The sequence below is a fragment of the Heptranchias perlo genome, unplaced genomic scaffold (genome assembly GCF_035084215.1).
Source record: "Heptranchias perlo isolate sHepPer1 unplaced genomic scaffold, sHepPer1.hap1 HAP1_SCAFFOLD_47, whole genome shotgun sequence".
Taxonomy (NCBI): domain Eukaryota; kingdom Metazoa; phylum Chordata; class Chondrichthyes; order Hexanchiformes; family Hexanchidae; genus Heptranchias; species Heptranchias perlo.
Window position 1 is genome coordinate 4,262,995 of NW_027139484.1, and position 12,418 is coordinate 4,275,412.

The window sequence follows — 12,418 nt, forward strand, 5'->3', positions numbered from 1 at the left end:
ATTGTAAATCGAAGCATTTACATAATTTGAGCACTTAATACGAAACTTAACTCGCATCAAAACCACGTGAATCATCAGGTAGGAAGAGTAAAGGCAACGCGAGGTTTCGGGTTATGCGCCTCACGATCTTAAAATGTCAGTAACATTCAGCGGAAGAGGTGACAGCGAGGTTGATGTGCGCTGACACGCCCTGGAGGGCTCCACTCAGATTGTGTCGAGCGGAGAGGAAGGCGGGGAGATCAACCGAATCCACGAGTACCACAGTCCTGACTGGGGACAGGGAGAGCAAGGCGGGGAGATCAGCCGAATCCCCCAGTACCAGAGTCTTCACTGGGTACAGGGAGAGCAAGGCGGGGAGATCAGCAGAATCCCCGAATATCAGAATCTTCACTGGGGACAGGGAGAGCAAGGCGGAGAGATCAGCCGAATTCCCGAGTACCAGAGTCTTCACTGGGTACAGGGAGAGCAAGGCGGGGAGATCAGCCGAATCCCCGAGTACCAGAGTCCTGACTGGGGACAGCGAGAGCAAGGCGGGGAGATCAGCCGAATCCCCGACGATCAGAGTCCTGACTGGGGACAGGGAGAGAAAGGCGGGGAGATCAGCCAAATCCCCGAGTATCAGAGTCCTGACTGGGGACAGGGAGATTAAGGCGGGGGATCAGCCGAATCCCCGAGTACCAGGGTCTTCACTGGGGACAGGAGCCGTGCGGACCAGATCTCATGTCGCTTCAGTCTTTTCATTGGATGAATTGGGTGAGTGACTGAGAATGTCTCAGAGTGGGGGATTATATCGAAGGAAACACATTTCTGCATTAAGTGCAGAGCTCGTCGCACACACGGTTCTGGGTAGAACCGGATGGTGATCAGAATGAAAGATAAAACCTTATGCAGAGAATTAATCAACACCAAATGCCGTTGATCCCATTATTCTCAGGTGAATGTTAGGATCGAATTGAAACCCAGAGCTACTTTAATCAGAACACAGTGGAATTGAATAAACCTTCTTGTAAAAAAAACAAATTGAAGGGGGAACTGAGAGGGTTTCAAAATGTCTGCCCCTGAGTGACACAAAGTAAAAGCAACATGCTGAAACTTGCAGAGACAGAGGCGAACGGTTTCCGTTTTTGGGAACTCACTTCCTCCAACTTTTTATCGATAAGAGCAAGAGGTTTTTGTACTTTGCACGTTGTCTGCACTTGCTTTGTCTGATTCAACGTTTGATATGGAAAAGTATCTTCTGGAAATTTAACTTGTTAAATACCGGTCTGTGTAGGATTTTAGAAGTGGTTGATGGTTAAAGGTTAGATTTCATCATCCTGCTGCTTCTCCCCAACAGAAAATACACACAGATACTCTGTCACTCATTGATATACAGAGGCATCCTCTGTCTCCCTCTCTCACACACACACTCACTCTTTTCTCTTTCTCTCTCCTCTCTCTGCCTCTCACATACGCACACACTCAGTCAGTCCCTTACTGATACACTTTGTGTCTCCCTCCATCACATATACACACACCTGCTCAGAGTCACTCAGATATACAGATGCATCCTCTCTCTCTCGCTCTGTCTCTCTCATAGACACATAAACGCACATTAAGAGTCTCACAGTTATACAGAGGCATCCATTGTCTCTCTCTCATACTTATACAATCCTCAGTTGCCCACTGATAAAATCTGTTTCACGCTCCCTCTCTCATATACGCACACACATTCAGATTCATTCATTGATACAGATACGCAAGCACTTCCCCTATCTCTCTCTATCAAACACACAAAGAGTCACTGACTGATATACACACGCCTCCTCTCTCTCTCATATGGTGCACTGCCATCGTTTGGGGTCGGTGTGCCCTCGAGTGCCTGCCCCGCCTCTTGTGTAAACTGTCATCCTGTGGTAACACAGTGCCCTCCCCGCTCCGTTGTATCAGACACGGGAGAATGTCATCCTTGGGTGACACCGTGCCCTCGCTAATGTGTGAGTTCTTCGATCATATCCATTGTGTTTGGAGAGTGGCCCCGATAAATCTTTCAACTCCAATTCCCCATCAACTATTGATATTTTTGGGGATAGTGATTTGATTTATCCTAAAACTAAGAGTAGGCCATATTTGTCCACACGTTCTACTTCAAATCATTCACTTACTGATCCTGATTTTATCTAATCAGAAATATTTTATTACAGGCATGTGAATGAGTTGTAATCTATCGTCCAGTTGTGTACATCAATGACCATTTATAGCAAAATAAAAACTAGTTAATTGCTGAGAGCTTCTATTTTCTCTTGTTCTCTTAAATATGGTCAACGTTCCCTCCACATTCCCACACTGAGGTGTTGTTATTACAGATAATAATTATTTGACGGTTAAATATTCCAAATAAAAGCTCTCACTTGTAGTTACAAACGTTCCGTCCCCACCCCCACATGCCATAACTTTGGAATTTGCAGCTAACTGGAGAAACATCCAGCCTCTGAGTCAGGAACTGTCAATTCAAGACGGTTAGAAACCCAGTCCACAGCTGTGAACAGGACTTTTACTCATTGGAGTGTCCACAATAAACAGTAACACTCAAAGCAGGGGAAATCTCTTCTTTCTGTGATAAATCAGTCCCATGTTATGTTATGTAAATATTCAGTGAAGTGAACTCACTAAAATAGTCACACTTCCCAGTCACGGTGTTGGGGCAGTACAGCTGCCTTCTGTGGGTCGAACCATGTCGCTGAGGATATTGTCCCATCAACTCTCCCTGTTTGTCGATGATGCCACTAAAATACACTTGGAAATTGGGAATCTGGCCCATGGATGGAGTTCAGCCAGAAAATATAAAGGAATGGCCACTGATTCAAAAATAGCAAATGTGATCCCCAAAACAGGGGCAGGACATGGAGAAGGAATTGCCTCTAACTGGGGCTGGAGAATGAAACGATCACATATTGTGGTCGGGGTGGTAAAGAGACATGGAATGTGGAACAGAGTTCATCAAACAGTTTGTTCATTCAATCAAATATTTGTTATTCAATTGTTTAAGTTTCAATTACTTTTATTTTAATTAAACATTCGAGGAAAAGTGCACATTACATTCTACTTCACACCGTCAATATTGGTCTCATTTTCTGCCCTGCCATCATTAGATCTCCCGGTGAATGACGGAGTGATTGCGAAAAGTTCACAGCTGGAAGTAAACAGGGATTGTCGACTGAGGAACAACAGCAGGTGAATCAGCACAGGATTGAGAGAGCAGCAACCAGAGAGAACCCTTCCGATTCAAAGAGCTTCCATAGATCGACTGGGGAGAAAGGTAAGAGAAAGTCCCATTTCCTCAGATAAACACTGGTCCTGTCGACAGTCCAGAAATGTTACAAGGTAAGGGGGGAAATGGTGAGAATGAGACTGGGAGAGTCTGATAACCGAGTACAATTATCCAGCATGAGGCCGTGCAATGAAATGTGAAGTGAGATCAGTTTCTGTCTCAAAACACACAGTCACAAATGAATCTTATGTGTGTTTTAGAGTGAAGGGGTCTGATCTAAGAGGTGACTCCAGTCTGAGGGACAGCCCAGCAGATATATAGTGTCTCCCCGCGTCCAGCACCAACTCGGAAAGAACCCGTCTTTATGGTCCCCATAATATCGATATTACACTCTGTGTTAATGTAGTACCAATGTAACGAATCTTACAACACCAGGTTATAGTCCAACAGCTTTATTTTAAAATCATAAGCTTTCGGAGGCTTTCTCCTTCGTCAGGTGAGTGTCGGAATCCTTGAACATTACCGCATTTATGGTCACAGAACAATGCCTGGGTGATTGCAGATAATCTTTCCAACTGCCCGTTGTCAAGACAATCAACGGGATTGAACAGTGTTCAGACAGTGAAACATTAGGTACCAGACTACTGAATATAGAGTTGGAAAGATTATCTGTAATCACCAGGCATTGTTCTATGACTATCAATGCTGTACCTTCCGTGGAATCCCACACTCAGCTGACGAAGGAGAAAGCCTCCGAAAGCTTGCGATTTTCAAATAAATCTGTTGGACTATAACCTGGTGTTGTAAGATTCGTTACATTTGTACACCCCAGTCCATCACCGGCATCTCCACATCAATGTAGTACCAAACAGCGTTACCGAATTGAAATATATTTCATATCCAGCTATCAAAATAAATCATCTTGCAATTCTGAACTGGATGCGAAGTTTTACACAATGTTATTTCCTATCAGTAAATCTATTTCTGGATTTCACGTTTGCAGTTCAATTAAATTATTATCATTTCAATATAAATTGGTGATAAAATGATGGGGAAATTTTATTTTTAATAAAGATTTGTAAAATTTCTTCCATTTGATTATTTTGTGGGTTGTGTCAGAATAAAGACCATCCTAAAACCGATTTCTTCGACCAAAATGATGGCCATTTTCATTCTGATTCGGCTTCTGTGATGCACCTTGGGATGTTTTTTCGAGGTTAAAGGTTCTGTGGCAATGCAAGTTGTTGCTGTTGTGTGCTTTTATACTAGTGTCAGTGTGAGTGAAACAGCAGCAACTGAATTTTACAAAATCCCAAACTTGGTTATAAATTAATGCCGGTGAATAACTTCAACTATAGTTTGGAGAAATTACTGATCCGAGACATAATCACTTTTACATTTCCACAGTGATGAAAGGAAAGGACATTGACTGATAGTTTGATTGGTCGGCACGTCCGTGAGATACACGCACACAGCGAGACACACACAGGTGATTGTATAAAAACAGTACAATCTGCCACTTGACGATTTATGGTGTTTATTGAGATTGTAAGAACCCTGGCGACATTCCATAAATTAGGACTGTGCATCACCGAAATGTTTAAAGTTACACAATTCATAACATTAATATTAGAACAGTGGTAAATCTCCTCACCTCTTACAGTGCTCATTAGTGTTAATATTAGAACAGTGGTAAATCTCCTCACCTCCTACAGTGCTCATTAGTGTTAATATTAGAACAGTGGTAAATCTCCTAAACTCCTACAGTGCTCATTAGTGTTAATATTAGAACAGTGGTAAATCTCCTCACCTCCTAAAGTGCTCATTACTGTTAATGTTAGAACAGTGGTAAATCTCCTTACCTCCTAAAGTGCTCATTACAGTTAATAATTGAACAGTGATAAATCTTACCTCCGACAGTGCTCACTAGTGTTAATATTAGAACAGTGGTAAATCTTCTCACCTCCTACTGTGCTCATTAATCAGCTGCTGACACCATGAGGAATGTGATGAATATTTTCTAACAGAAGCACCAACTAGGACACATCTCCATGAACACATGCACACTGTCACTGCCCATACAGACCAGAGGAATCACACTCTGCTATATATTGTATATGTGGATAGATATCATATTCATAAAGTAACAGGATTTAAAATCAAAACTCAACAAATCAAAAATACCAAATACTTATGTGAATAAAATAATACAATATCACCAGACTGTGTTAAACCGAGTGAAGGGTCATTTAATTCACCAATGATCACCCTGCTCCATATTTCCTTCCAGAATATTAACTACCTGAGGAATAAAGCTGTTTTTGATCTGCAATGTGCGAGTGAAGCTTACAAATGGGCCCTCCCAGTGCAGAGTCTCGGCCGACAGTAACTGGGTTGTGGAGATCAGCGGGACTTACTGGATTTCACGGGGCAGCTGTCTGTGTCACACCAGATGTGGAGTGTTGATCATAACACTCAGGAAATGCTCGATATTAGAGATAACAGCTGTTGCACTGATGGGGGAAGAGGGGCTTTGTAACATGTTTAACAAGGGAACGCTCTCCTGCTCATTTTAATATTTCTGTCTAACTCTCCTATTAATATTATATTTATTACAGAGCATCAGAATCTGGGAATTTGTCACCACCATGGCTGAAGGTTCAAACAGGGGAGAAAAGCCAACATCTTCAACAAGAATGAGAATGGACACAGGTAGGTTCAGCAAATTCTTCAAAATTGAATTTCTGTCCTGACAAAGGGTCCAGATCACGAGCAAGAACCTGCAGCTCACACTGGAAGAGGTAACTGCGCAGATACTGTGAAGATAGGGGGAAGTGAGTTACCATCTCGAGGGACAGTGCAGTCACAGGTGGAGGGATCTCCTGAGTATTGGAACTGTCCAATAGATACCTGGTGTTGGGGACTGTAAGGTGGTTAGAGACAGTGACTCAGAGGATGGTCTTCCTGAGTAACAGTGTGAGATCGGGCAGCAGGGGGACACCCCGCGTGGGGCAGGGGGTGAGAGGCAGGTGGGTCACAGGAATGGTGGAATGATAGTGGTGGGATATTCCATAGTCAGGGAATACACAGACTCTTCTGTAGCACTGAGCAGGTCCCGAATGGTAAGTTGCCTCCCTGGTGTCAGAGGGAAGAACATCCTGGAACAGGTGGGACCATCTCTGGGATGGAAACGAGAGCAGTGAATAGTTATGTTCGGAATCAATAACACGGAGAGAAATACATTTATGGTGGGAATATTAAGGCTCAGGGTCTAAACTAAAAACAAGGCCTCTCGCTGGTGATCTCCGAATTGGTTTGCACTGGGCTGCTTAAGGAGGTAGGCAAATGTGTGGCTGCAGGGCTGTAGCAGGAGGGAAGAGTACACGGTCTTCGGGACAAGAGTGAGTTCAGGGAGAAGGGAAGGGACAGTCACGGTCTGAACCGACCAACAATAGTTTTACAGACTGGGTGAATGGAGCAGGAGGGAAGGGTTCACGGTCTTGGGGACTGGAGCGAGTTCAGGGAGAAGGGAAGGGACGGTCACGGTCTGAACTGACCAACAATGGTTTTACAGACTGGGTGAATGGAGCAGGAGGGAAAGGTTCACGGTCTTGGGGACTGGCGTGAGTTCAGCGAGAAGGGAAGGGAAGGGACGGTCACGGTCTGAACCGACCAACAATGGTTTTACAGACTGGGTGAATGGAGCAGTGGGAGGGTTTCAGCTGATATGACTGGAGGATGGGGAAACTCCGGATCTGAGACAAGAGAGTGGAATTAATGAAACCTGGAGCAGGAACGAAGATTTATGAAACAGTGAAAAGTTATTAGCAGGTAAAAAGGAAGGTGGTTTTGAAATATTGAGGGAGAAAGTCACTTGGTATTAAAAAAAACAAGAAACGAAAATGGGTCAACATTACAAAAAATCGGAGTTAGGATTGTGTGTTATGTCTGTGAATAAACAAATAATTCCAAACACATTCGGAAAATCAGAAACATGACAGATGTGATCTAGTATCTGTAAGACAGGGCCAGAGTTCACACAAGGCTCAGAGCGAAATGCTCCTGGTTATAACATTTTGAGGGGAGAGAAAAATACCCCTGGTCTTCAGTATTAATAAAGGTTCTATGACAGAGCTGGAACAATAACAAATTGTGTTTATGTTGCAAATTTAATGTAGTAAACCGACCCAGGGTGTGTGACGGGAGCGATTATCAAACACAATTTGTCACTGAATCTAATAAGGAGATATGAGGACAGGAGACAAAAAGCTTGGACAAAGAGGTAGGTTTTAAGAAGAGTCTTAAAGGAGGACAGAGGGATGGAGAGGTGTAGAACATAAGGCTGTTCCAGGGAGCTGTGTTAAGATAGAATCCATATGTACACAGTTAAGTAATAGGAAGGGAAATAGCACAATTCTCGGTGGGTTTTGCAGGCCAGCAATCAGTGGAGGTGAGATAGAGGGGAACTGGGGGAAACTAGTTGTGGATGAAGGTTTGGGGAGATACAAAATATTTCCTTTAATTTCTAAAAATGATGGTGGAAGTGGAAGTGTTGGTGCACTAGAAGAGGATGTGGGCCCATAATTAGAGAAGGATTTGGATCTGAGAAACTTCGCTGAGGTGGATAAATCACTGGGCCCAGAGATAACACACCAGAGGCTGTTAAAGGAAGTTAGAGAGGAGATAGGAGGGACCCTGACCACAATTTCTCAATCCTCGATTGTTATCAAAAATATCCAGGTAGACTGAAGGAGCCCAAGTAATATGTCTGGTAAAATAAGGAGAGAGGCTCAACGGTAACTGGAGACCAATTAGTCTCTGTCAGTAGTGGGCAAACTCCTCGAATCTGTAATTCCAGGTAAAATTAGTGAACATTTAGAGATACAGGGGAAGATCAGGGGTGGGGGGGGCGGCAGGAACTGATTCGCTGCAGACAAGCCGTATTTGACAAATTTAATACAGCTTTGTTGAGAGGTGACCATATAGATGGATGGGATGCAGCACAGGCGATGTACATGGGTTTTCAGAAGGTGTTTGATAATGTGGCTCACAAGGCGGCTTCATCCGTTTGGTATATGAGGAAATGTAGCCGCCCGGATGGAAAGACAATAATGTGTTTAGTTTTGTCCATTTTTGTTCACAGATCCAATCACTGAGTTCCTGACAAAGTGCGACAATTACCAGCTGTTCCAGTTGACGAAATTCTACCGGGACAGACTAGAACAGGCTATTGAAGAAGTGGTGGACGGAGTCAGCTCGTTGTTAACATACGCGAGGCATTTCAGTGGACAGGAACATCGGGTAAGTGGGAGGGACACAGAATGAGTTTGGATTATTTAAACATCACAGAACTAACAGGATATCAGATCTGAGAATCATAGAATGTGACAGAATAGAAACAAGTCAAATAGGAAAGAAATGGATCAAACTGAAAATACAGTGAATCTGAAACAATGATACGAAGAGGTGAAAATCCCCAGTGGATCGTTCAGTATCTGTATAAAGGGCAGGGGAACGGTTCGGGTATAACTCTTGTGTTGTCTAAAAACAAAATGGAAACAGTTTTTGTGGGACTGGGAAAAGGAGAGACCAATATATTCATTATTATTCTTGACAGAAAGTCGTTGATCTCGTGGAGAAGGGAAACAGGGCGGACAGTTCCAAACTTCTCCTAAATCTGGTGATGGAGAAAGGCTCTCGGGCCCGAAGGGTGATGTGGGAATCCTTTGTGAAAATGCACCTTGTGATACCAAAGTTGGACAAAATACTGAAACAGATGCAGGAACTTGGTACGGTAAAATGACACACTGAATTCAATTTCAGATTGAAACACTGTAGAATTTACTATAATATTACACAGATCTGATTTCATGAAAGCTCATTGATTTAAACAGGTCCTGATCCATTTGATTCTATGAACATCGGACGAGGTTTATCTGAAATACCCAGTCACCTGAAAGGTAAGTGATGAAATGGGGATTTCAAACCCTTTATTTCACTTCTGAGAATCAGAATGTTTGACTGCAGTCATTTATTGGAGATTGTCACAATCTGGGAATCAGAACTTCAAGGGCTGGGGAACAGAAATTAACCTCGTTTAGATTTGTCATCAATACTCAACTATTCTGTGTAGATTCAAATTACAGATCATAAGATTTCTGAATTATCCATAAATATGTGGAGGTTGCATTATTTCACTTAATTCAGCTGCTGATCTTTGTCACTTGTGAAATCCCCATACACACCTGGCAGGAACCTGGTACACTGTGAATCCACAGACACACCTGGCAGGATCCTGATACACTGTGAATCCCCATACACACCTGGCAGGATCCTGATACACTGTGAATCCCCATACACACCTGGCAGGATCCTGATAGACTGTGAATCCCCATACACACCTGGCAGGATCCTGATACACTGTGAATCCCCACACACACCTGGCAGGATCCTGATACACTGTGAATCCCCATACACACCTGGCAGGATCCTGATACACTGTCAATCCCCATACGCACCTGGCAGGATCCTGATACACTGTGAATCCCGAGACAGACCTGGCAGGGTCCTGATACACTGTGAATCCCCATACACACCTGACAGGGTCCAGATACACTGTGAATCCCCATACACACCTGGCAGGATCATGATTCACTGTGAATCCCCATACACACCAGGTAAGATCCTGATACATTGTGAATCCCCATACACACCTGACAGGATCCGGATACACTGTCAATCCCCATGCACACCTGGCAGGATCATGATTCACTCTGAATCCTCATACACATCAGGTATGATCCTGATACACTGTGAATCCCCATACACACCAGGTATGATCCTGATACACTGTGAATGCCCATACACACCTGACAGGATCCAGATACACTGTCAATCCCCATACACAGCTGACAGGATCCTGGTACACTGTGAATCCCCACACACACCTGACAGGTTCCTGATACACTGTGAATCCCCATACACACCTGGCCGGATCCTGATACACTGTGAAGCCCCACACACACCTGACAGGGTCCTGATACACTGTGAATCCCCATACACACCTGGCAGGATCCTGATACACTGTCAAGCCCCACACACACCTGGCAGGATCCTGATACACTGTGAATCCCCATACACACCTGACAGGGTCCTGATGCACTGTGAATCCCCATACACACCAGGTATGATCCTGATAGACTGTGAATCCTCATACACACCTGGTATGATCCTGATACACTGTGAATCCCCATACACACCTGGCAGTTTCCTGATACACTGTGAATCCCCATACACACCTGGCAGGATCCAGATACACTGTGAATCCCCGTACACATCTGGCAGGATCCAGATACACTGTGAATCCCCGTACACACCTGGCAGGATCCTGATACACTGTGAATCCCCAAACACACCTGGCAGGATCCTGGTACACTGTGAATCCCCTTGCAGACCTGGCAGGATCCTGGTACACTGTGAATCCCCCCAGACACCTGGCAGGATCCTGATACACTGTGAATCCCCATGCACACCTGGCAGGATCCTGGTACAGTGTGGATCCCCATACACACCTGGCAGGATCCTGATACACTGTCAATCCCCATACACACCTGGCAGGATCCTGATACACTGTGAATCCCCATGCACACCTGGCATGATCCTGGTACACTATGAATCCCCACACACACCTGGCAGGATCCTGATATACTGTGAATCCACATACACACCTGGCAGGATCCTGATACACTGTGAATCCCCATAAACACCTGACAGGATCTTGATACACTGTGAATCCCCATACACACCTGGCAGGATCCTGATACACTGTGAATCCCCAGACACACCTTGCAGGATCCTGATACACTGTGAATCCCCACACACACCTGGCAGGATCCTGATACACTGTGAATCCCCACACACAACTGGCAGGATCCTGATACACTGTGAATCCCCATACACACCTGGCAGGATCCTGATACACTGTCAATCCCGATGCACACCTGGCAGGATCCTGGTACACTGTGAATCCCCACACAAACCTGGCAGGATCCTGATATACTTTGAATCCACATACACACATGGCAGGATCCTGATACACTGTGAATCCCCATACACACCTGGCAGGATCCTGGTACACTGTGACTCCCCATGCACACCTGGCAGGATCCTGATACACTGTGAATCCCCATACACACCTGACAGGATCCTGATACACTGTGAATCCCCATGCACACCTGGCAGGATCCTGATACACTGTGAATCCACATACACACCTGGCAGGATCCTGATACACTGTGAATCCCCATACACACCTGGCAGGATCCTGATACACTGTGAATCCCCATACACACCTGGCAGAATCCTGATACACTCTGAATCCCCATACACACCTGGCAGGATCCTGATACACTGTGAATCCCCATACACACCTGGCAGGATCCTGATACACTGTCAATCCCCATACACACCTGGCAGGATCCTGATACACTGTGAATCCCCATACACACCTGGCAGAATCCTGATACACTGTGAATCCCCAGACACACCTGGCAGGATCCTGATACACTGTGAATCCCCATACACACCTGGCAGGAACCTGATACACTGTGAATCCCCATACACACCTGGCAGAATCCTGATACACTGTGAATCCCCATACACACCTGGCAGGATCCTGATACACTGTGAATCCCCAGACATACCTGGCAGGATGCGGATACACTGTCAATCCCCAGACAGAGCTGACAGGGTCCTGTTACACTGTGAATCCCCATACACACCTGATAGGGTCCTGATACACTCTGAATCCCCAGACATACCTGGCAGGATGCGGATACACTGTCAATCCCCAGACAGAGCTGACAGGGTCCTGATACACTGTGAATCCCCATACACACCTGACAGCGTCCTGATACACTGTGAATCCCCATACACAACTGGCAGGATCATGATTCACTGTGAATCCCTATACACACCAGGTATGATCCTGATACACTGTGAATCCCCATACACACCAGGTATGATCCTGATACACTGTGAATCCCCATACACACCTGACAGGATCCGGATACACTGTCAATCCCCATACACAGCTGACAGGATCCTGGTACACTGTGAATCCCCACACACACCTGACAGGGTCCTGATACACTGTGAATCCCCATACAC

The 12,418-nt window shown here is 45.0% G+C and overlaps 1 protein-coding gene across 4 annotated transcripts in view; it reads left to right on the plus strand.

The window, feature by feature from the left end:
• Nucleotides 1–12,418, plus strand: part of LOC137313321 (NACHT, LRR and PYD domains-containing protein 3-like) — a 78,402-nt gene that overhangs the window by 45,903 nt on the left and 20,081 nt on the right. Inside the window, exons 3-8 of one of the 4 annotated variants that reach the window (XM_067979431.1) lie at nucleotides 3,132–3,298; nucleotides 4,658–4,739; nucleotides 5,869–5,962; nucleotides 8,394–8,551; nucleotides 8,868–9,039; nucleotides 9,145–9,210. In XM_067979431.1, coding sequence (XP_067835532.1) covers nucleotides 5,899–5,962; nucleotides 8,394–8,551; nucleotides 8,868–9,039; nucleotides 9,145–9,210 — 460 coding nt within the window. In that variant the 5' untranslated portion in view covers nucleotides 3,132–3,298; nucleotides 4,658–4,739; nucleotides 5,869–5,898. Of the gene's footprint in view, nucleotides 1–207; nucleotides 754–3,131; nucleotides 3,299–4,657; nucleotides 4,740–5,868; nucleotides 5,963–7,428; nucleotides 7,533–8,393; nucleotides 8,552–8,867; nucleotides 9,040–9,144; nucleotides 9,211–12,418 lie in introns of those variants that run through there. The other 3 variants (XM_067979430.1, XM_067979429.1, XM_067979433.1) reach the window with 3 other exon arrangements.